The sequence below is a fragment of the Phalangium opilio genome, unplaced genomic scaffold (genome assembly GCF_054372755.1).
Source record: "Phalangium opilio isolate 3A_F unplaced genomic scaffold, DU_Popi_V2 ptg000031l_1, whole genome shotgun sequence".
In the NCBI taxonomy this organism is placed as follows: Eukaryota; Metazoa; Arthropoda; class Arachnida; order Opiliones; family Phalangiidae; genus Phalangium; species Phalangium opilio.
Window position 1 is genome coordinate 9977527 of NW_028324158.1, and position 22474 is coordinate 10000000.

Sequence of the window (22474 nt, forward strand, 5' to 3'; positions counted from 1 at the left end):
CATTAATAAGATATATATTTGAGGTTGTCTACAGGTAGATTTGGTGAAAGTCACCATCTGTGGATACGTTGGCCCGTATAGTCAAGTTCTTTCACCCCTCAAATTTGTCGCTTAGGAGTTTGGCTTACAGAATCGCGAAACAGTCAAACTCCAAAGTTAGGTTAGGTTATGTTTTAAATTTAAAAATCAGCTGTGGATGTTTATATTAAAGTAAAAAGAAAGGCTCACGAACAAATTTGGCCCTACACTATCTTCAAGTTTTAGCTTTCTAACACAGCCTCAATTAAAGCATTTTACAATTAGACCTAATATTACGAGGCTAAATGACACACTACCACTAGCCAAGTAAAAACCATTCTCGTTTCGAAATACATTGCTGTTCACTGAGTTTTAGTAACAAGAACAGCCAACACCCACTTTCAATAAATCCTTAGGAAACAATAAATCGTATTACTAAAGAACTTATAAACAACCAAAGTTATTGATATTAAACATCCTCCGAACCACAGGGCAAAAGTACTTTGCAAATCGCCCAACTTAATGTATTCAGTCATTCCCCAATTTGCACTCCTCAATCGCTCAAAAGTTACGGGCCACATTAGAACATCTTGCCACTTTTGTAGACAACCACTTTCCCGTAACGCCACAATTCTGTTAATCATTAAAATTCAATCATAATAATAATAAAAGTAGAATGCTAATTGTTAAACTTACACCCAATTAAACGATGAGGCGCAGGTGAAGTTCTTTCGAAACCCAATAGCTGTATTTATAGTTGTTAATGGTTCTGGTACAGGTCTAATTTTGCTTTCGGGGTAACCCGCTTTGAGTAGTGTAAGTTCCCAACGTAATTTCGCCTTAGCCCAAGTTATACGTCGTTTGAACGTGTCTAAAATATCCGTTGATTTTCCTTTTCGAATATCACAGACTTTCCGAAATAAGTCACCATATGGTTCAGAAGGCTAAAAAGCCAAAAATATTTTGTACTAATTAGCCCTTCGTAGGACTGATCTTAGTTAATTATCCTAATTAACCCTATTTCCACAATGCGTTCAATCACTCCTGATCGTGAATTCAACAAATATTTACCAGAGTTCTGACTAATTGTACCATTGATGTGTCCTTTGGAATAAAATACTTCATTCTTCTCTGACGCAGAACAACGGCTAAATCATCCAAGGTATTAATATCATCTTTAATAAACACTCCAGTTGAAGCGGTGAGAGCATCGCCATAAAACACAGATACAAAAGTACTAGTCAAAATCCACGACAAAATCATTACATTACAATGAAGTCCCATGTTAGGCACATTAACTCCTGTACAATAAGGAATTAAGACTTAAACTTCAGTTTCATTATTTTTCTTCCCATTTCAATCCTAAACACTTCAGTCACCTTGCCTCGTTGCAATTCCAAAAATGAGCAGAAAAGTTTTATTTTTTGATATTGGATTACGAAATACAAATAAGTAAGTGAAGAGGAATACCATAGTAAAGCTAAAGAGTATCGTTAACCACACCTGGAACAATTTAAGGCTGCTCTATTAAATTATTACCCGTTCAGTTTAGGAGTTGATTTACTAACCAGAAATTGAAATGGAGTTAAAAATAAAAGACGAGATCTGGTAAATTGTTCGACACCAACGAAAAAATTAATCGAGTCTTTAATGTACGGGACGCTAAAATCAATTATTTGTCTTCTTAAGTAAGTATCACTCATTGCGGTCAGTGCAAAATCAGATTCCTTTAGAGGTATATTAATGTGTGTAATTTACAATCATAAGTCTATCACGCAATCCGTAAGTAAGGGTCATGAACTTACACCACGTTGTAAACGTCCAACGGCACCAGTCCAAGTTCCATTAGCTAATTTCATGCCGTACTTACCCGTCTCTATCGTTTGCAGCTTGCATCTTTGAGAAAGAATAAAGATCAAAAACAAATTAAATCTGTTAATTATTCTACTTGTAATTGCTGCAATGCTTACGTAAAATTAAGAGCGGTTGCTAGTGATTTCAATACATTCCCTTCGAATCCTTTGACACTGATTGGCGTTGAGTTTACAATCTGCATTAAAGGAGTCTGAGACAAAATTAAATAAAGCTCAACTGTATTGAGATATTGTGAATTCTAAAAAAAAAAAAAAAACACAACGTACCTCCATAATGGTCACCTTTACACTTTGAACCGCGTCAAAACATCCCTTCAAAATCATTTTGTGTTCTGTGACGGCCCCGAAACTAACAAAAATATCTTTTGACGGGCAAGTGCGAGTCCCCTTGCTGCTAATTACTGTACATATGATGGTAAAACAATTTCTGAGCTACGCGCAGTTAGCCAGTAATCCCTTGACGAAGCGAAATACGCACAAAATGAAATATACTATGCTGGGAACGCATGCACTTATACCACTTTCAAAATCAACCGTACCAACTTAAGCAGGTCCAGGTAATCGCGCAAACATTTCACATAAAAAATTATTCTGCCACTTATGCTAACAAAAAATGTAATAAACATTATAGGAAATCTCAATCGATGAAAATCAACATTACCAATATATGAAGCTAACACTGAACAACACGCGTGTTTAACGTAAAATTATTCCATCACTCAGTAGAAATATATGAAGGCAAGCATTACGAATCACGTGACAACACGCCAACGTGGTCGATACCCCATTTTATCGCGTGGAAGCAAACAACTTTTAAGTATAAGCAAAAGTTAATTTACTAAGAAGTAAATTATAATATAAAGCAAGTGCGACTATAGTTGAAATGATCGAAATAGAGTGAACTTCAGCTGCCCGCAAAGCATTATTGCAAAGAGGTAAAAGGTAGTTTCACCCTTCTTGGTAAAGCAATTTGGATCGTGCATACATAAATAAAATCAGAAGGGCATAATAGAAGAAGGATGACACTCTGCACCCTCTAAATACTTTAGTAACATCATTCTTCCCTGGCTCACCCCTCTTTTGTTTGCTCTCCCGCTCATCAAACTTCAGATGGGCATCGCACCGTGCAGGGTGAATTCTATAACTGTTTGGTACTAAATCCTCAGTAATCAACCGACAAACCTTGATTGTCTTGACGTGGGACAAAAATCCACAAGAGCGCCCCTTGACAATTAGTTAATGACGAGGGAACTATTTATCGCGTATGTGATTCGGTTTAGTAGCCTTCATGTTGCAATTACCCCGCTTTGTGGTACACTTCCTTCCCTCAAAGATAAGTATTATATACTTCAAATACAATGGACAAATTTCAAAACTAGCAATTGCAACAACATTACCGTACAAGCGTACAAACTGGGTCGCTGAGAGAGGTATCTTTCAATTGACTGTCGCTATGGGCTTAATAGAAGATTTCAAAATTGACCAACAGACATCATACCAAAAGACCAAATCAATAAATACTTCATTAACCGAGTTAAACAGGTAAAAGTACTTCAAATAATAACTAAATTGAAACCTGTCTGTTTAGTCACGAAGGGACCAGCCACTCACGATTAATGAATAATATATTTGATAAAATACACAATTAAGCCACGAAATAGGTCGATTACTGAATTCAATTATATTTCTGTACGAGTTCTTGTCGGTGCCAATCTCACGAGCCCGGAGGGGGGGGGGTGAAGAGAGGTCAATTACATTACCCGAAATGACCCGATACATCTCTTGGGAGCAGCATAAAACTCTGCCTCGTGTACACTCGATATTATCATTCAATTAACTAATTCATTTTGTTTAATGTTCAGCATGGTAAACCTCCAAAAAGCAAAAGAACAACGAAATTAAATATCCCGCAATAATTAAAGTGAAAGTACTGTTCAAATCGTCGAATTTAATATAAAGCGCATTTGGCATTTTTAAACTCTTCAATCGTTGCAAGTACACGAGCCACATCATGTCATCGTACCAGTTTTGCAATAAACCACTCTCACGTAACGCCGTGATTCTGAACACGTAAACAAAGTTTCAACGCTTAATTCCATCGAGGGCATAAATTAGTAATTAAAACTTACGCCCAATTAAAGGAATGTTGGCAACTGAAATTTTTTTGAAACCCAATGGCTGTGTTTAAGGACATCAAAGGTTCAGATACAGATCGAATTTTTCTTTCCAGGTAACCTTTTCTTAAGAGTGAAAGTTCACCGCGTATCTTGCTTGTCGGAAAAGTCAATCGACGTTGGTAAGTGTCTAACAAATCCGTAGGTTTTTCTCGTCTAACTTCGCTGGCTTGACGAAAAATGTCACCGTAAGGTAAAGGAGGCTAATAAAAGAATATTTTAGGCCTAAATATTTGAAATTAATTAAAAAAATAGACACTCACCAGCGAATTAAACAAATGTACCAGAGATGAGTGCTTCGTGACTAAACATTTCATATTCCCTTGTTTTAAAACATCGGCTAAATCATTCAACGTTCGTACATGCTTTTCAAAAAATACACTAGCTGAAGCCGTCAGAGCGTTGCCATAATAAGTGGCAACGAAATTGCAAGTCAAAATCCAGGACAATATCATTAAAGAACAGTATAATCCCAATTTAGGCACTTTAACCCCTATTAAATTGAAAGGTTTTCAGTGTAGTGCAGCAGTTCAACGTATTATTTTGTTACCTTGTCCCATGAAAATTCCAAATACGAGTAACAAGCTACTGGATTTTGATATTTTTTGAGTGGCAAAAAGATAAATAAAAGTGAAAACGGTAGCTAAACAGAGAATTATCGTGAACCATACCTAGAATATGTTTAAGATATTTTAATAATTAAAATTTGTGATACCAATTAACCAATCATTAATATTTACTGACGTGTAAATGAAAAGGGCTCAAAAACAGCAATCGAGATCTGACAGATTCTTCCACCCCAACAAAAAACGTCAACGAATCGTGGATGTACGATACGCTGAAGTCAATTACTTCCCTTCTTAAGTAAGTATCGGTAATTCCGGAGATAGCAATATCCGACTCCTTTGGAATTACTTCCCATATTAATAAAATGCTCTTAAACTTACTGAAACCAAGCTTACGTCATTTTGTAGACGTCCTACAGCTCCAGTCCACGATCCGTTACGCAACTTCATTCCGTAATGACCTATCTTAACCTGGTACAGATCATACCTTTAAAACATTAAAAAATTATTAAACATTTAAGCTGAAAGTAAATTAATAATTTGATGTAATCTCACGTAAAATTTATCGCGTTGGACAAGGAACTAAGTAAATTTCCTTCAATTCCTTTCAATTTCCAAGTACTTCCCTTTGACTTATCAATATGTAAGTATGGACTCTGTGACATAAATAACTTAAGAAATAAAACCTTGCAAAGAATACAAGAAAACACTCAAATAATTCGATACCTCCATGATAGCTATTCTGATTTTTTGAAGATTGCAAAAATAATTCTTGTTAATCATTTTGGATTTATTTAATAGTTAATTCAAAGTTAAGGTATAAGTTAGAAATAACAGAAACTGAGGTGAATTCAGGCGACGGGGTGTGATTCACTTTCACTCAAACAATACTTACTGAATTCCCAGGGTATAAAATCGACGCGCCAATCAACAAACATTAGTACGTAAAGTGGTTCAACGAATTCCCTAAATGCAATATTCGTGTTCTAAATCGCAGGAACCATAAAGTAAACCCCGATAAATAAATACGCCTGCGCAATTGCAAATCGATATGGAGTACAAATGCATGGTATTTTCGAATAAAGTATATTTGTGGGCAAAACAATTATAACAACAATATTCACTTCCTTCGAACGTGTAGCGCAGAGAGTGGTTTAGAACACTTACAGAGCCATTTCAAACAACATAACATAACGCTCGTCAAATATTTTTCTATCACACAAAGGGTTTTACAACAACATTAGGAATGTTTTAAATCAGTTTTCTCAATGAGAGTATTTACATAATAAGACAAGAGTCATTTTACAATTAGACAACGGACACCGTAATGCCTTATTAACTTGTAACTGCCTCTACCCGTCGTGCCATCCGGTTCATGATTAAAATACGCAGGCGCGCTATTGTGGCAATGAACAAAGACGCTATCCATCCGAGAAACAATGCATTGAAGGTTGATTTCAAATCATGAGGTCCAATAAGAAAAGCCGTTCCAGTATTCAAATCTTTCATATTCTGAAGTGTAATTGGAAAACGTAGCTCATCAAACCATTTCGGGAGACAACCACTTTCGCGCAATTTCAAAATCCTATACCAATACAATTCATAATGAATTTGCTGACCAATGAAACATCGGCTTGTTTCTACACTTACACCCAATTGAATTCGTTTTCGCATTTGAAATTTTTACGCATTGCGACAGCGGTGTTCATAATAGCGAAGGGTTCATTAACAACTTTGATCTTCGATTCTGGATATCCTTTTTCAAATAGTATTAGCTCTCCGCGTATGCGAGACATAACGAAAGTCAATTGACGTTCAGAAATTAGCTTGTAGTCCGAATGTACCATTTCTCTGATTAATCGAGTTTGTCGAAAAAGGTTACCGTATGGTAAAGGCGCCTTTGAGATGGTAGAGTAAAATAATTACAACAATAGTGTATACACGAGACACTTTGAAACTTTGAAACCGCTATGAAGAGGTCGAAATGCAACATTTGGCTATTAAACATAGAGATCTTTCACGAGATTATGCAACTATTATTTTGAAAAGTGTCTCATGAACACCCGGCTTTAATGTAAAGTGTGTAAAGCGTTGGAAAGACATTAGGCCTGGTTCTAAAGCTATTTACTAATGGTTCTTTCCGAAAACGTTTAGTCATCGGCAACGTATTTCCACGAATAAATCAACCGAATAAACATGTAGAGGGTGTGTTGCTTTTGTTGCTTGCGATTTTGATAGGTTTGAAGTAACAATACGGAAACTTATTTACCATTCCTTCAACAATATTGACAATGGAATGTTGTTCCGGAAGTAGAAATTTCATGTGTCCTAATCTCAAAATATTTGCTAATTCCTCGAGGGTATCAACATGCTTTCTTATAAAAACGCCAGTAGAAGCCGTAAGAGTGTCGCTGTACGCTATCGAAAGGAGCAAGTAAGTCAATAGCCATGACGCAAAAATGCACGAAGATTTGAAACCCATTTTAGGTACGTCGAAACCTGCAATTAAATTAATATAATATAATATAATTAAACACTAATTAACTTTAATTATATACCTTGTTTTATGGCGATTCTGAGTACTGACGCCGTTAAAGACGAGAAACTTTTAGATTTATTAGTAGAGAATACGTAAAGAAGTACAGAAACCACCGCTATGGTCAAGAAAAAGGCTAACCAAACCTACAAAAATATTAAGAAAAAAAATAACTCGTTTTCAAAAATAAATGTAAATAAATACTTACGTATCTCTCAAATGGAACCATAAATAATATCCATGTCCTAACAACCTCTTCAACCCCAACGTAAAAACTATAGGTATCAATTACGTATGGTACGGTGAAGTCAATCACCTTTGCCCGTACGTATGTATTGGTCAAACCGGACAATGTAAAATCCACGCTCTTACAGAAAAAAATATCCCTCATAATCAAAATTATATTTTAATTTGAAAACAAATTTGGTATACTTACGTTACTAGCGAGTTGTCCAACTGCGCCATTCCAAGTATTGTTCGGCAGTAAAATTCCATAGTGCCAGGTTGGCAACTCGTACAGTTCGTAACTACAATTAAAATTTCAAGAGGCGAAGCTTATTAATAACAAGAGTAATTAATGATTATTGACTGCGATTGAAACGTTACTAAATGTCGTAAATTTTATTTACAACATTATGAACTTTTCGGAAATGAAATGCAAACCTTCCCCTCGCAATTACCTAATTACAATTACGCGTAATTAATTAACTTACGTAAAATTCAAAACACGCTGAAGGCTTTTCAAAATTTCCCATTCTAAACCATTCAGTTTTATTTCTTCACCACCTACGTAAGTGTTTGACCTTACAACATTAAGATAACAACTCTGAAACAAATCGTTATTCAAATTCCAAGTTCGAGAGGTCAAATCAATCATCTACAACTGTTGAACAATTAATATTTTATCAAGCTTACTTCCATAAATGAGACTTTAAGCATTTCACCCGAACACGAATTATTTTTCAATTTAAACATGTTTAATAATTAATAAAAGTTAGAAACTTGAAGACAGTGAGGTAGTCCGAATTGCGTTGTACAAGTACCTAAGAAATGTGTGTCAACGCTCCTAACAATTTCGACGCGAAATAAAAAGAGAGAAACTTCTAATATTCCCGTAAAAGACAAATATACAAGATAAATAATTCAAGAAGTTCCTTTGCCTTATTTCTTATCATTTCGTGTTGCAAGACAACGCGTTCCCTCACTAACAAATCATTAAAGTGACCGATCAATACAACCGCAGTTATATTTCCTCCGTCGAGAAGTTGTAAAAACAAACGTTATTAACGTATATACCTTAATAATCTGTATCCTGTATACAGTGTGTTTCTGATAAGTCTTTCATAAATTAAGGGGCGTATTCGTTGGGCCATATTGAGTCGAAAATGTACTAACTTCTATGACATTTTAAGTGAAAGACAATGATTAAGGGGTCATACTTTAAACACTCAAATCGTAACCCGAAAACAGTAGCCCGGACTGCAAAATGTGATAGAAGTTACATTTTCTATTCAAAATCGCACAAAGAACATCCCCTTTAATTTATGGCAGAATTATCAGAAACACCCTGTATACATTAAGAATCTGTATCCATGTATATAGGTTATAAACCCCCCTGGGTCCTTCCACTACCGTCCTAATGGATATGAAACTTTACTAATTTATATTTATATTTGTGGCTTTCTTAATTATTCAGGGGCGTTCCTACGTCATTACTATTCTTGATACACAGAACGATTTTACTTTTATTTTTTCATAGCACCCGTTGTTTACGAAAACTAACGAATAAAATGGCCAGCAATGGAGACCTACTTTGTTACAATAATATACCTGATACGCTAAATTATTCTAATTTACACGCATAATTAAGCAAATGTGTGTTTAGATATCAAACGTTTACAAAAACCTACTACCTTCAGAATTAGAAGATTGATATTATTGATAAACATGTAGATAACATCTGCTGAACCGATATAATTTTGCTTTTCCATTACGTGTACACCAGTAATACATACATAAAATAGGAATGATTGTGTAGCCAGTCATTTTCTCAACGTATCTAGGCGGGCTTTGAGGGAGGAGCTAGCCTAATCCTTACGTATGACGAATTTTACCCGGCGAACAACTTATCTCGCAGTACGTTCAGCATATCGCGCGCGCCTGACCTAGCCTTGACACCAACAAATGAAATCAAAGTTAAAAAGACGTCAGAATTATGAGGAGTGACGGTTAGTATAAGTTCTCAAGCCCGGTATACCCACAACCCACGTGTGATGTATATGGGGGCACAATGATTCTCAGTAGCTGTATGTATTCCTACATGAACTAAGAAGTAAAACATGCACGTAAAAGTATTCTACTTGCGTGATTAATTTCCGGAAATTGACTTCGTTAACAAAACTAGTGGATAAATAAATTATACTAATACATCGCGCAGACGCAGTACTGTTAAAATACACAGTGACATGACGCATCCTAGAATCAATACGTAGAAGGTAGAACTTAAATCACGAAATCCAATATAAAGGGCTGTACCAGTATCCAAATTCTTCAAGTGTTCAAGGGCCATAGGCCACCTTAATGTGTCAACCCATTTTCCAAGAAAACCACTTTCACGTAACTGAAATATTCTACAAACACATCATACCGACATGTAGGCCTAATTTTGTAAAAATAAATTAAATAACATAAGAAAATAATATATAGCTATATATTATTATCTTGCGCTTAAACTTACACCAAATTGAACTGCGCTTTACAACTGAAATTCTTCCTCAAGCCTATGGCTGTAAGCATGATCGATAATGGCTCATCAACGGCTCTAATCTTTTTTTCTGGATATCCAAGTTGAAATAGTTCCAACTCTGAACGTACACGAGATGATACGATGGTCAGTCTACGTTTGTACATATCGTTCAGGTCGGTAACTCGAAAATTTCTAACCAATCGTGCTTGACGAAAAATATCTCCGTACGGTAAAGGTGGCTGCAAAGATAATGCGTCTCAAAATATTAATTTTAACTTAATTCAAAAGCTTTAATTACCATCCTTTCGACAATGTTAAATATAGAATGTTGTTTCGGTATCAGAAATTTCATTTTTCCTGATTTGAAAATATCCGCTAATTCACCCAGTGTTCCGACGTTTTTTCTAATAAAAATCCCAGTAGAAGCTGTAAGAGCATCTCCGTAAAACATTGAAAGAAAAAAGCAAGTTATAATCCAGGATGTAACAATACAGCTGGATTTGAAATCCATTTTCGGTCCATAGTAGCCTAAAATCAACGAGTTACATTTTACCCAACCAATTCGCATCAAGCAAATATTATAATTTTCTGCCCTGGTGGGCGAAGCATTAAGATACCTTAGGCTAATGGACTAATAATCTTTCATTTCCTACCTTGGTTTATAACGATTCTAAAAACGGACGTGATTGTAACTGATCCTTTTGAAAATAAGTAAAGTAACACTGACGTAAGAGCGCATACTGCGAAAAAAACCAACCAGACCTGGGAAAATAATTAAGAAAACTTTTTCAACTTTCTATCCCCAAAAAAAAATCGTCAATATTTCACTTACGTTTTTCTCAAATGGCTCTACAAATAATATATATGGTCTGAAAACTTTTTCAACTCCCACGAAGAAGCTAAAGGTATCAAATACAAAGTGTTCGGTAAAGTCGATTGCAGTCCTTCGAAGATACGTATCCGTCAATTCGCACAACGAAAAATCCACGCGCTTCCAGGATTATTTTCAGTTTAAAAAGAATGGTAGTAACTCAAATGAATGATAAGCTTACATTGGTAGCGAGTTGTCCCACTGCACCATTCCACGTATTGTTGCGTTGTAAAGTACCGTAATTTCGAAAGGGAACCTCGTGGAGTTGGTATCTTTGAAATAATTTTGAACAATTGCCGAAATAAAATGGTGAAATCATTTTTTCATAAACGACAAGTATGTTATATACTTACGTAAAATTTAAAACGTGAACTAGACTCTTAAGTATTTCCCATTCAATTCCCTCTAATTTCACCTCTTCGCCGCTTATGTTTGACCTTTCAACTTTTAGATAGACACCCTGAAATATTATGTCAATGTACACTATAGTTAATTCTGCGAAAAAGCAGTTAATTAAGCGATCTTGAATAAGAAAAAATCCTTCGTTAATTGTTTTTTTTTCGTGTTACTTACTTTCATAATTGATACATGGAGCATTTCACCGGAACACGGACATGTCTTAAAGGTCCCGGACATGACAAGAAGCTAATTTAAACTATTATAAGAGACAATAACAACATTCCCGTAGATAGAAACGACTCGAAATAATTCACTGAACCACTGCGAGAATTGCTCTCTTGAATAGAATTAATTAGACCATAAGTTTAAAAGATATGATCCATAAGTTTGCACTGGTTACAAACTGGAGCTCGTCATGACGTGGCGTAGGTCGTAGATTCGAGGTAAATCGACACTTGGTGATGCACTGTCAAAGGCTTAGTACAGACTAAATAAGGAGATGGACTGCAAAACTGAGTGTCGTTCTCGAACTAGCTCGAGCTGTAAGTCTCTAGCATTACGAAGTATAGCAAGTGTCATTCTTATGGAACATATCTTATAAACTTATGATTAGGCGATCAATAATGAAAATAATGTCTCCAGCTAAAACAAGGTTACGTAAAATCAATATGGTAAATAAAATGAATTGAGGTGGTACTAACTGGTTTCGTTCCAATGGAGATTAAAAAAATAATCCACTCACAATTAATTCATGACACAAGTAGAATAATCTTACACCAAGTTCCTATGTAAGATTTTTTGCCGTAGCCTCTGTGTCTGAAAGTTCTGACGTTAAGCTTTTTAAAGTTTCCAACGGAGCTCGCGTGAATGAAGAGATAAAATTTCTAAAATATCGGCCACGACCGAAAACGAGCTTTTGAAGCAGCGCTCCACAGCGGTGGAGAGTGAAGTAAAACAGGCGGGGTTAATTTTTTTATCGAGTAAGTTCAAGCATGGAGGGTTCATCCAAGTGCACTGTGTTTGCGTTTTTTATGGCGTGTGGTGTGCAAACGTTTTTAGAGAAAGCCGACGGAATTATATTTTTCTGGCGCGGAAATACTCTGAGTTTATTTTGAGAGCCTTTTATCCATTTCTAAATTAATACATTTACACCTAACTTGCTCCGCCATAACGTAAACTCCGATCGCCTTAGATCTACGCGAGCGGATCTACGTCTCTCTATTGGCCGAAAAGCTCATCACAAGCGGACCCAACCTCCCATCGAAAAATTTAAGTTTCGTACATTTTTTAAGGGGGGTGGAATTTCTTTAGCGAGACCCAGCTTTCCGCGGCTGATGTTAGTTTGCGCCGAGAAAAAATGTTAGTAGAGAAAAACTTTGGGTGTTCAACTACCATTTACTCTACAGTAAATACATTCGGCCTAGCCTTGGGATATCACGTTTTAGGAACACTCGAGATGAGACGTTCGTTAGAGAAAACCTGACACACATTACCCTCATTCCTAGGCTGGAAAGCTATGTCCTTTGGATCATCTCCTTTTGTTCATGATTATTTAATGAATATGTTCATTAATAAAGATTAAAAGCGTTAATAGTTTTTCAATATGATGAATACTTACTTCGTTTGAAATAAAAACCGCAAATCCTCGGGGATATTTTCACCAGACACTAGAGAGATTAAGAAAACTAACAACAACAACAAAAAACCGTGTACGAAACAGTGAAGGGTCCTAAACAGTTACAGTTTTACACTTTAATTTCGTTCAAATTAAATTCCGTAAGAACCTGTAGGCGTTAATTAATTTTAATTTGAAAATAAAATTGAAAAGCTCGTGTGATATTTCTGTCAACAAAATGATAAGGTTATAAAATGCATGTAACGTGATCGACTCGTTAGTTGTTGACGTAAGACGTCAGAATTTGTCAAATTAAATAGTCCATTGAAAACCTTTTTACGTGAATATTTCGACGAGTGCAAACATTATTACATGAAGAGTTGGACGAGTGAGAACATTATTACATGAAGAGTTGTACGATTGTAAACACTTTTAAATGTTTTTTAACCGTTATTGGTGAAATCCACTTTAGTGCAATCTTATAAACAAAGACGGAAGGCAAGTTGTCCAACAAAAATACACAGTGCCATGACGCATCCGAGAATCAATACGTAGAAAGTAGAAGTTAAATCACGAAATCCAATATAAAGCGCTGTACCAGTATCCAAATTCTTCAAATTCTCAAGGGTCAAAGGCCACTTTAATATTTCAACCAATTTCTCAAAAAAACCACTTTCACGCAATTGAAGTATTCTACAAACAACACATTGTACCAACTTGTATGCCTCATTTTGTAAATAGAAAATAAATAAATAAATACTGAAGCATCGATTAAACTTACACCCAATTGAACTGCGATTTACAACTGAAATTCTTCCTCAAGCCAATGGCGGTAATTTGAACCGAAAACGACTCATCAACGGCTCTAATCTTACTTTCTGGATAACCCATTTTAAATAATTGCAACTCTGAACGTATACGAGGCAATAAGAGAGTCATCCTTCGTTCGTACATATCCTTAATGTCCGCAAATTTTAGATTTCTGAGTAATCGGGCTTCACGAAAAATATCTCCGTCGGGTAAAGGTGACTGCAAAAATAACGTATCTCAATATATTGATTTTACCATAAGTTCATAAGATATGTTCCTTCCATAAGTTCGTCACTGGCTACTAAACTGGAGCTTGTCATGAAATGATTGAAGTAGGTCATAGATTCAGGGTAAAGCGACGCCTGGTGACCAGGGCACTGTCAAAGGCTTAGTACAGACTAAATAGGAAGCAAAAATGGACTGCAAAATTAACCACCGAATGAAGGACTAAAATTCTCGCTTCTATCGCTCTCGAACTAGCTCGAGCTGTAAGTCTCTCAGTAGCTTTACGAAGTATAGATTGTGTCATACTTTAATGGAACATATCTTATAAACTTATGATTTTACTTAAATTACGTAACTGTCTGCGACACTTTACCATACTTTCTACCGTTTTGGTTATAGAATATTCTTTCGGAAGTAAAAATTTCATTTTTCCTAATTTAAAAATATCCGCTACTTCTCTGAGCGTTTTGACAGGTTTTCTAATAAAAATCCCAGTAGAAGCTGTAAGAGCGTTTCCGTAAAACATTGAAAAAAGAAAGCAAGTTACAATCCAGGATAAAAATATATAGGTATATTTTCGATCCATATTCGGTACAAAATCTCCTGAAATTAACGAATGAAATGATATAACTAATTGGCGCCACACCAATAGTAATTAAGAACAGCATTTGCTAAATTCATTCCTACCTTGGTTTATGGCGACTCTAAAAACGTGCCAGATTGAAGCGAGGAGCCTATTAGAAAACAGGTAGAGAATAATAGAAACTAGAACGCAGGCGCCGAAAAAGCCTATCCAGACCTATTAGACATTAAGAAAAACCATATACCTAAACGATAAACTGAACAACAAAAATTTAGTTATTTTCAACTCACATATTTCTCAAATGGCTCTACAAATAATATATATGGTCTAACAACTTTTTCAATTCCCAAGAAAAAGTGAAGTGTCAAAAATGTATGGTTCGGTGAAATCGATAGCTGTTCTTCGATCATATGTATTTGTCAATCCACACAGAGCTAAATCCGACCTCTTCCAGAACACAAGACTCAAGTTAGAAACTAGAACTTGTGTAAGTTCTCGATACTAACATTACTAACGAGCTGACCAATAGCCCCATTCCACGTGTTATTGGGCTGCAAAGCACCGTAATTTTGATAGGGGACCTCGTGTAGTTTGTAACTTAAAATATATTTTTAATCAAAAAGCGTCATAAGAATGAAACGGGTCTCCTTTTATAAACCTCAGTTATTTCTTACGTAAAATTTAAAACCTGAACTAGGCTATTAAGTATTTCCCATTCAATTCCCTTCAGTTTCAATGCTTCACCAGTTATATTAGACCTGCTTTCAACTTTGAGATACCCTTCCTGAAACATCGCGTCATAAATTGCCCACGTGTATTAGTTCTCATTGCAAGTTTTATGGCAAGAATACAATAGTTATCAGGAATATTTCTTCGCTTACTTCCATAAATACGACATTCAACATTTGACCGAAACACGGACTATTCTTCAAGGTCAAAGACATTATAGATGGGCATGAAACGATATCAATCAATCTACTATACAAAACGTTGACTGACGCTGACTGAAACGTTTCTTTTTTATCAAAAAACGAATAAAGCTAAACGAAATGGGTCAGAAGATATGAAACTAATACATAACTAATATTGACGTTGCGAAAGTTCTAGCGTTACTTAAAAATGGTAATTTATGTCGATCAATAAGAACTCAATTACATATTTTTTCAAAGCCAAAGTGTTGTGTAATCAAAAAAAGTGTCTTTCGTTTTCGCGTCCAAGGTGCTAACCAGTATAAACTTCGCCGCTCAACAATTGCGTAATCCTTATTAAATAGAGTGGACACTGCTTTGCGGAAAATGGTTAGCCCCTTTGTTACGTAATGATATTTATCATAAAAATATAATAATATATTACATTATATTTTAATGTATTTGTATACGTGACAACAGTTGAATCCGCGTGCATTGCGCTGAAATACCTTTTCTTTTATAAAGATAAATGACATAATTGCATTTTACTTGTGCCTATAGAGTCTACTGAATCGATATCAAAATAGTTCATCATTTCTAGATTTTTAAACTTGTAGTATTAAGACACGTGTACAAAATTAGTTCGAAGAAAGTTGAATTGAAGAACGGTTTTGAATTTTAACCAAAATTGGAATTGTTATTGTTTATTTGGAATGACTATCCAATAAGAATGCTTATTGCAAGAGATATTCAACAGTTCTGTATGAGCATGTTTTCCCCCTTAAGTTCTAAGCCCTTTAGCTCAGTGATAGGCCACAACAATTGTCCACCAATGTTGGTATGAAGAGTTCAACTAAACCATGACTGGGCCACAACAATTGTCCATTTACCAATATTGGTATGAAGAGTACAACTAAACCATGACTAAACCTTGTGCAATTCAAGGTGAACTTCAGTTTATTGACATTAGTGTCAAAGTTGAAGTCGCGTATCGCGCAATCGCGTTTTTAAGAAAAAGTCGAAACCGAACTACTGTTAAAACGCACAATGACATAATGAACCCGATGATCAACACGTAAAAAGTACAACTTAAATCATGAATTCCAATGTAAAGAGCCGTTTCAGACTCAGTAACCAAATTCTTCATGTTCAAAAGAGTTATTGGCCAGCGTAAAGTTTCAATTAATTTCTCAAGACAACCACTTTCACGCAACTGTAAGATTCTACAAATCCATACTTTACTTGTAGGCCTAAATTTGACCCAAATTCAAACCTTAAACTTACACCCAATTGAACTGAGCTTTACAACTGAAATTCCTACGCATTCCGATGGCTGTGTGCAAATTCGAAAACGGCTCGTCAACGGCTCTAATCTTAGTTTCAGGATATCCAAATTGAAATAATACCAACTCCGCACGTAATCGAGCCGCCATGATAGTCAATCGACGTGCGTGTATTTCCTTCAAGTCCGTATACTTAAATCGCCTGACCAATCGCGATTGACGAAAGATATCTCCGTAGGGTAAAGATGGCTACCAAAATTATGTATCTCAAAATATTAATATTAACTTAATTCAAAGACTTTAATTACCATCCCTTCTACGATGTTGAATATAGAGTACTCTTTGGGAATGAGAAATTTCATTTTCCCTAATTTCAAAATATCCGCTACTTCCCTGATTGTTTCGATAGGTTTTCTAATAAAAATGCCAGTAGAAGCTGTAAGAAAATCTCCGTATACAATTGAAAGAAAGGCGCAAGTTAATATCCAAGATGCCAAAATACAACTGGATTTAAAATCCATTTTCGTTTCATTGTCGCCTGAAATTAATGATTGAAATTTGTATTAACGACACACCGGTATCGACACCAGAAATTTTATAAGATATTAATGTTTTGACGTCGATTTATAATTAGAATTATGGTGTCCAACGAGAAAATTTCAATCCTACCTTGATGTAAGACAATTCTAAAAACGTGCCAGAACATAGCCGAGGACCGATTAGAAAATAAGTAAAGCAGTAAGGAAACTAGGGCGCAAACCCCGAAAAAAGATAACCAAACCTTCATGGAAGTATTGAGAAAAAATCTTAAATTTAAATTCAAAATGGCGGAATAAAATGTTGTAATAACTTACGTATTTCTCAAATGGCACTACAAATAACAAATAAGTCCTAAAAACTTCTTCGACACCCATAAAGAATTGAAACGCTTCAAAAATGTATGGTTCGGTAAAATCAATAGCTGTCCTTCGAACTAAAGTATCCGTTAGTCCGCAAAGACCAAAATCCACGCTCTTTCACCAATAACTTGTGTTAGGAACCAACAAGAGATTGTACAAGTTCTTGGTACTCACATTACTAGCGAGTTTCCCAATTGCCCCATTCCACGTGTTATTGGGCTGTAAAGCACCGTAATTTTGGTGCGGGACCTCGTGTAGTTTGTACCTTTAAATATATATTTTTAATCAAAAAAGCCATAAGAGAAACCACTTATTATAAACACGAGTTATTTCTTACGTAAAATTTAAAACCTGAACTAAGCTTTTAAGTATTTCCCATTCAAATCCTTCCAGGTTCACTTCACCGCTTATATTTGACCTTACAACTTTAAGATACCATTCCTAAAACATCGCGTCAATTAATAATATTGTTAACAAGTATATACTGCGTTAATTAAGCATTATGATTTTTTCTTCGCTTCACTTACTTCCATAAATAAGACGTTCAACACTTGACCTGAACACGGACTATTCTTGAGGTTCAAATACATCGTAGATGGGCTTGAAAAGGGACATGAACTACAAATGGTCCTCAGAGCGAAACGTTTTCTCCAAAAAGACTAATAAAACCAAACCCAAGAAAATAAGGCGAAAAAAAGCTTAATTAAAAACTCCCCCACATGTACGAGTTTTCCCCCACTATACGAGATTGGTCTAGCGTCGCTCGATCAATGAAATTTCATTTCCCCGCAAAACGTACTTTGTGACACGAAAATAATATTGTTTTTCATTATTGTACTTGCTACTATTTTATTCATGATATTTCTAATGACTTTTAGCATGACGGGCGTTGAAACTGCCTGCGTGCGCCGCGCTAAAACACTTACTTTCACCAAGATAAACAACGTATATACATTTTATTTCTTCCTATACCGCTCATACATCAACAAAAATCTATAACAAAATAGTCCATCGCGTGATGGACTTGTAAGTTTTAAACTTGTAAAGTTAAGACATATAATTGGTTCCCGAAATTGTCTGAAAAACGTTGTGGTGAAGAACAAGTAATTCTTAAAGAGGGTTTAGTTTTTCATGGTTTTACCAACAAGTTATCGCGAACTCGAAAATTACAGCGCATAATGAAACGAAGTAACCAACAACAAGCAACCCGCAAGTGGTAATCAGATCCCCAATGTTTATATAGAGAGCATTTTCTTTTTTTAAGGCCTCCGTTCTAAGCCTGACGATAGGCCATAACAACTCTTGTCTCCACCTTTGAATACAACCACTCTGACGTAATGAACCAATCCTAGATAGAAACAAGGCCAGAAGATAAGGAGGACCTACAAATCTCTTGAACAGGCTCACTTACGCCCAGTTGAAAGAAGTTTTACAAGAGAAATTTTTCCTGAAACCAATGGCGGTACTTCTAAGAGTAAGAGGTTCGTCCACAGCTCGTATCACAGTTTCGGGAAATCCCATCTTGTAAAGTTTAATGACCATTCGAAGACGAGGGTAGACTGTGGTTATTTTTCGTTGTGGTAAATCAAACCAATTTTCCGGTTTCATTTTCCCCAAGTATCCGTTTTGACGAAACGTATCTCCGTGTGGGAAAGCTGGCTAAAAGACATCGCGAGAATTATACAGGGTGCGTCTGATAAGTCCACTATAAATTAAGGAGTGTGTTCTATGAGAGAAGTGTACCACAGAGTCCTCTTACCATATTTTTGATGTAATTAACAGCAGAAGTATGTTCGGGTATTAAAAACTTCATTGACCCCGATTTCAGTATTTTGGCTAACTGATCCAGCGTTTTTATGTCGTTATTGCTATTAATACCGGTAGATGCGGTTAAAGCATCCCCATAATGAATTGCAAATATGGTGCAAGTGATAATCCATGAAACCATCAACACGGTCAAACGCGCAGGAGTACGGGGAATATTAACGCCTTAAACAAGTAGATGTGAACTTCATTGAAATACGCGTTTAAAGCATTACTCCATTTTTAATTACTTTTTCCCAGCGCTATTCCCAACAGAACAATGAGCGATTGGCTAGAATTACTAGGCCTACCGGAAAGTCTATTTTTAGATATACTAATTACCAATCGTAACATGATTAAAAATATTATTAGGAATACCAGCCAAACCTGCAATAACAAGATGATTAAAAGGTCACAAATTTATAACTGAATAACTAAATCTTTCTTACTTCAATTTCAAAGGGACTTAGAAAGAATATTGAATGAGATCTCGCGGTAGGCTTGACACCAACGAAAAAATTAATGGAGTCGATTATGTACGGTATACTGAAATCAATCACTGCTCTTCTGGCACGAGTATCTCCAAGCGCTGCCAGAGCAAAATCGGCCTTCTAAAAATAAATACTTATTTACATGTCTCAGCCCATGAGTCAACTAATGCTGATCAGATGAAAATTTGCCATTGCAATTATCCTTACGTCTTACAAAAGCTCAAATAAAAAATTGTTTAGGGCTAGGGCTAGGCATACGTTCAAATGTAAGGTGAATTACTTCGTTCTGTAAGTATCCAACGGCACCTGTCCAAGTTTTATTAGGTAGCATGCTTCCCGGACGCTTTTCAAGAATTTGACTCAGTTCATATCTTGAAAAATAAAATCATAATAGACAAATTCTTTTATTACAAACAGAGAAACCAATACACAGGCGCGAGACCGTCATTGGGGTATTATCCCTTTCGCCAAGAAGCACCGTCGATTCTTGGCGCGAGGGAGAATACCCCAATGGCGATCTCGCCCCTGTATGTTGGTTTCTCTGTTCGTAATCTCCGAATTTGTCTACAAAACATGCCATTTTTCACTTTCAACTCAAAATGAATTCAAGAACTAACGTAAAATTTAACTTTGACGCGAGACTGTTGAGAAGTTTCCATTCTAATCCTTGTAATTTGATCTGGCTTGAATTTGTTGAGGTAAACACTTCAAGAAGGACGCTCTTTCAATTATAATAATAATAATCAATAAAAAACAACAGACAAAATGGATTATTAAACCTTAATTTATTTTACAAATTTATATTTTCTACCTTCATAATAGCGACTTTCAACGTTTGACCGTTGATGAAACAGCGTTTGAGATCGGGTAACATGATAACGCTAAAAATTCTCTTCTACATCAAAAATGGGCTAATTTTTACGTTGAAAAAACTTCGCTGAAAAAAACCCGTAAGATTTCAGGCTTGCTGCACCAAAAACAGCTCAGTATTTCCCAAGAATAATATTAACCTCGATAAGGATAATTGATATATGAACACGAGTGTAAGAGTTTACCAAGTTCTGAAAAACAATTTCTACACTACTATTAACAATATCATAACACGTATTTTATTCATGTTACGGTCCTTTGTGACACTAGAACGTTAAACCAACCAAACAACCCCGTTTATTCGCTCAAAGGAAAGACAATAAGGCAAAATATTTGCGTGTAGAGAGGAGGGGCTATAAACACGACCAAGTATAACTTGCGTTAGAGAAAACGTGATTTTTGGTTGGCAACTTTAACCAATATTCCAAGAACGACACGTATATTATCTCAGAAAAACCTGGGCGTACCGGAATTGTGATCTAACTAAAATTGTCTAAGAGAAAGAGAGGTAGAAAAACAGCCTCGAATTGTTTATTATCAGAACGAGTAAATCAATAACAGCAGAGTTTTATAGATATTGATTTAATTGGGCGACCTTCTTGCTCAATGACGTGTCACGTGTCCAATATATTTCATATTTCTTCTTATTGTGCGTTTTAATCCATTCACATTTCCATTCGTTTCATAAATAAATTTTACTTGGACCCTTGTTAGCAGGTTCGACGTTGAATGAACGAAGTTATCTTAAAATATTTACTAGTCTTATTAATTGCTGGAAGACCTGCCTCGCAGATAAATGACACTATGGCACTGGGTTCTCAATCAAGGTCAACTGCAAATAGTCTCTTTACTTTGGGACAGTATAAGAAGTTCAATATTTCGTGCCACACAATTAATTCATAAGATTTCCAAACTTAGTTACTCAAATCCATCGAGTTTTCTCGATTTAAAATGTCTACGTTCTAATAGAAACACGCACAATGCCACGAAGTATCCCGTGACAAGCAACACAAATGTACTAATTAAATCGTCAAGTCCAATATACAACGCCGAATTATTTTTAAAATCAACCATACGTTGCCGAATAACGGGCCAAAGTAATTCCTGGATCCACCATTGGAAACAGCCACTTTCCCTCAAGGTTAAGATCCTTTGAACCCAAAAAAAGAAATAACAAATAAACTAATTTTTAACAATTATCGCCTTACACTGAATCCAGTTCATATTTGCATTCAAAATTCTTCCTGAATCCAATCGAGGTACTCAAACTACTAAGTGGTTCGTGAACAAATCCGATTCTGGATTCGGTAAACCCCTTATTATGCAATGTCAAAATGGTTCTCAACAAAGAATCCGCCATTACAATTTTTCTTTTCTCAATATTTATCAAATCCGTGTCTCGACTGGGTCTAATTACGCTGACACTACGGAACAGTTTCCCATATGGTTCATCAGGCTGAAAATAAAACCACCGTTATCTAATAGACCAATCTCAGAGGCCTTAGTGTGACGTCACTCATGGTACCAAACATGGATGGCCGCCCACTGGCAAAGCTAAACCCGTGACGTTTCAATTAGGCAATGACGTCACAACTGAGATAGCTCTATTTTGTTACGTTGTACGCATTGGCCTGTTAACTACTTACCATAGTTTCAATGTAATTAATCAGAGAATTATGTTGTGGTATAAAAAATTTCATCCTTCCAGATTTCAAAACTTTAGCCAATTCTTCTAGTGTATCTATTTCGTTGTTATTCGATATACCTGTTGATGCCGTAAGGGCGTCACCGTAGTAAATACAT

The 22474-nt window shown here is 35.8% G+C and overlaps 5 protein-coding genes and 2 long non-coding RNA genes across 7 annotated transcripts in view; 1 reads left to right on the plus strand and 6 right to left on the minus strand.

Moving 5' to 3' along the window:
• The window catches only part of LOC149690502 (uncharacterized), a 285407-nt gene that overhangs the window by 214883 nt on the left and 48050 nt on the right, over positions 1-22474 (plus strand). The gene's annotated exons all lie outside the window — the stretch shown is intronic.
• Positions 13-3165, minus strand: LOC149690520 (putative glutamate receptor). Its single transcript, XM_089870067.1, has 9 exons — positions 3075-3165; positions 2160-2293; positions 1989-2083; positions 1824-1914; positions 1587-1745; positions 1398-1521; positions 1090-1319; positions 715-962; positions 13-651 (listed from the first exon to the last, which is right to left on the minus strand). Exons 2-9 carry the CDS (start codon positions 2214-2216, stop codon positions 420-422), a joined length of 1236 nt encoding a protein of 411 aa, XP_089726193.1. The 5' UTR covers positions 2217-2293; positions 3075-3165; the 3' UTR covers positions 13-419.
• Positions 3742-5319, minus strand: LOC149690521 (glutamate receptor ionotropic, delta-1-like). Its single transcript, XM_089870068.1, has 7 exons — positions 5188-5319; positions 5029-5119; positions 4811-4969; positions 4617-4737; positions 4330-4559; positions 4022-4269; positions 3742-3954 (listed from the first exon to the last, which is right to left on the minus strand). The coding sequence occupies exons 1-7, from the start codon at positions 5295-5297 to the stop codon at positions 3744-3746; spliced, it is 1170 nt and encodes a 389-aa protein (XP_089726194.1). The 5' UTR covers positions 5298-5319; the 3' UTR covers positions 3742-3743.
• On the minus strand, positions 5968-8420 carry LOC149690522 (glutamate receptor ionotropic, delta-2-like). Its single transcript, XM_089870066.1, has 8 exons — positions 8084-8420; positions 7882-7994; positions 7605-7695; positions 7377-7535; positions 7191-7314; positions 6902-7131; positions 6283-6530; positions 5968-6217 (listed from the first exon to the last, which is right to left on the minus strand). The coding sequence occupies exons 1-8, from the start codon at positions 8141-8143 to the stop codon at positions 5968-5970; spliced, it is 1275 nt and encodes a 424-aa protein (XP_089726192.1). The 5' UTR covers positions 8144-8420.
• On the minus strand, positions 9530-9995 carry LOC149690523 (uncharacterized). The gene is made up of 3 exons (XR_016383887.1): positions 9906-9995; positions 9704-9798; positions 9530-9643 (listed from the first exon to the last, which is right to left on the minus strand). It is a non-coding gene; the product is annotated as an uncharacterized LOC149690523 (long non-coding RNA).
• On the minus strand, positions 18447-20736 carry LOC149690524 (putative glutamate receptor). The gene is made up of 8 exons (XM_089870817.1): positions 20613-20736; positions 20419-20522; positions 20082-20172; positions 19760-19921; positions 19562-19697; positions 19267-19496; positions 18919-19166; positions 18447-18855 (listed from the first exon to the last, which is right to left on the minus strand). The coding sequence occupies exons 1-8, from the start codon at positions 20673-20675 to the stop codon at positions 18645-18647; spliced, it is 1245 nt and encodes a 414-aa protein (XP_089726943.1). The 5' UTR covers positions 20676-20736; the 3' UTR covers positions 18447-18644.
• LOC149690525 (putative glutamate receptor) overlaps positions 21585-22474 on the minus strand; it is a 3844-nt gene continuing 2954 nt past the window's right edge. The window contains exons 6-8 of the mRNA XM_089870816.1: positions 22318-22474; positions 21880-22127; positions 21585-21821 (exon numbers count right to left, since the gene is read on the minus strand). The exon at positions 22318-22474 is cut by the window's right edge and continues 73 nt beyond it. Coding sequence (XP_089726942.1) covers positions 21590-21821; positions 21880-22127; positions 22318-22474 — 637 coding nt within the window. The 3' untranslated portion in view covers positions 21585-21589. The remainder of the gene's footprint in view (positions 21822-21879; positions 22128-22317) is intronic.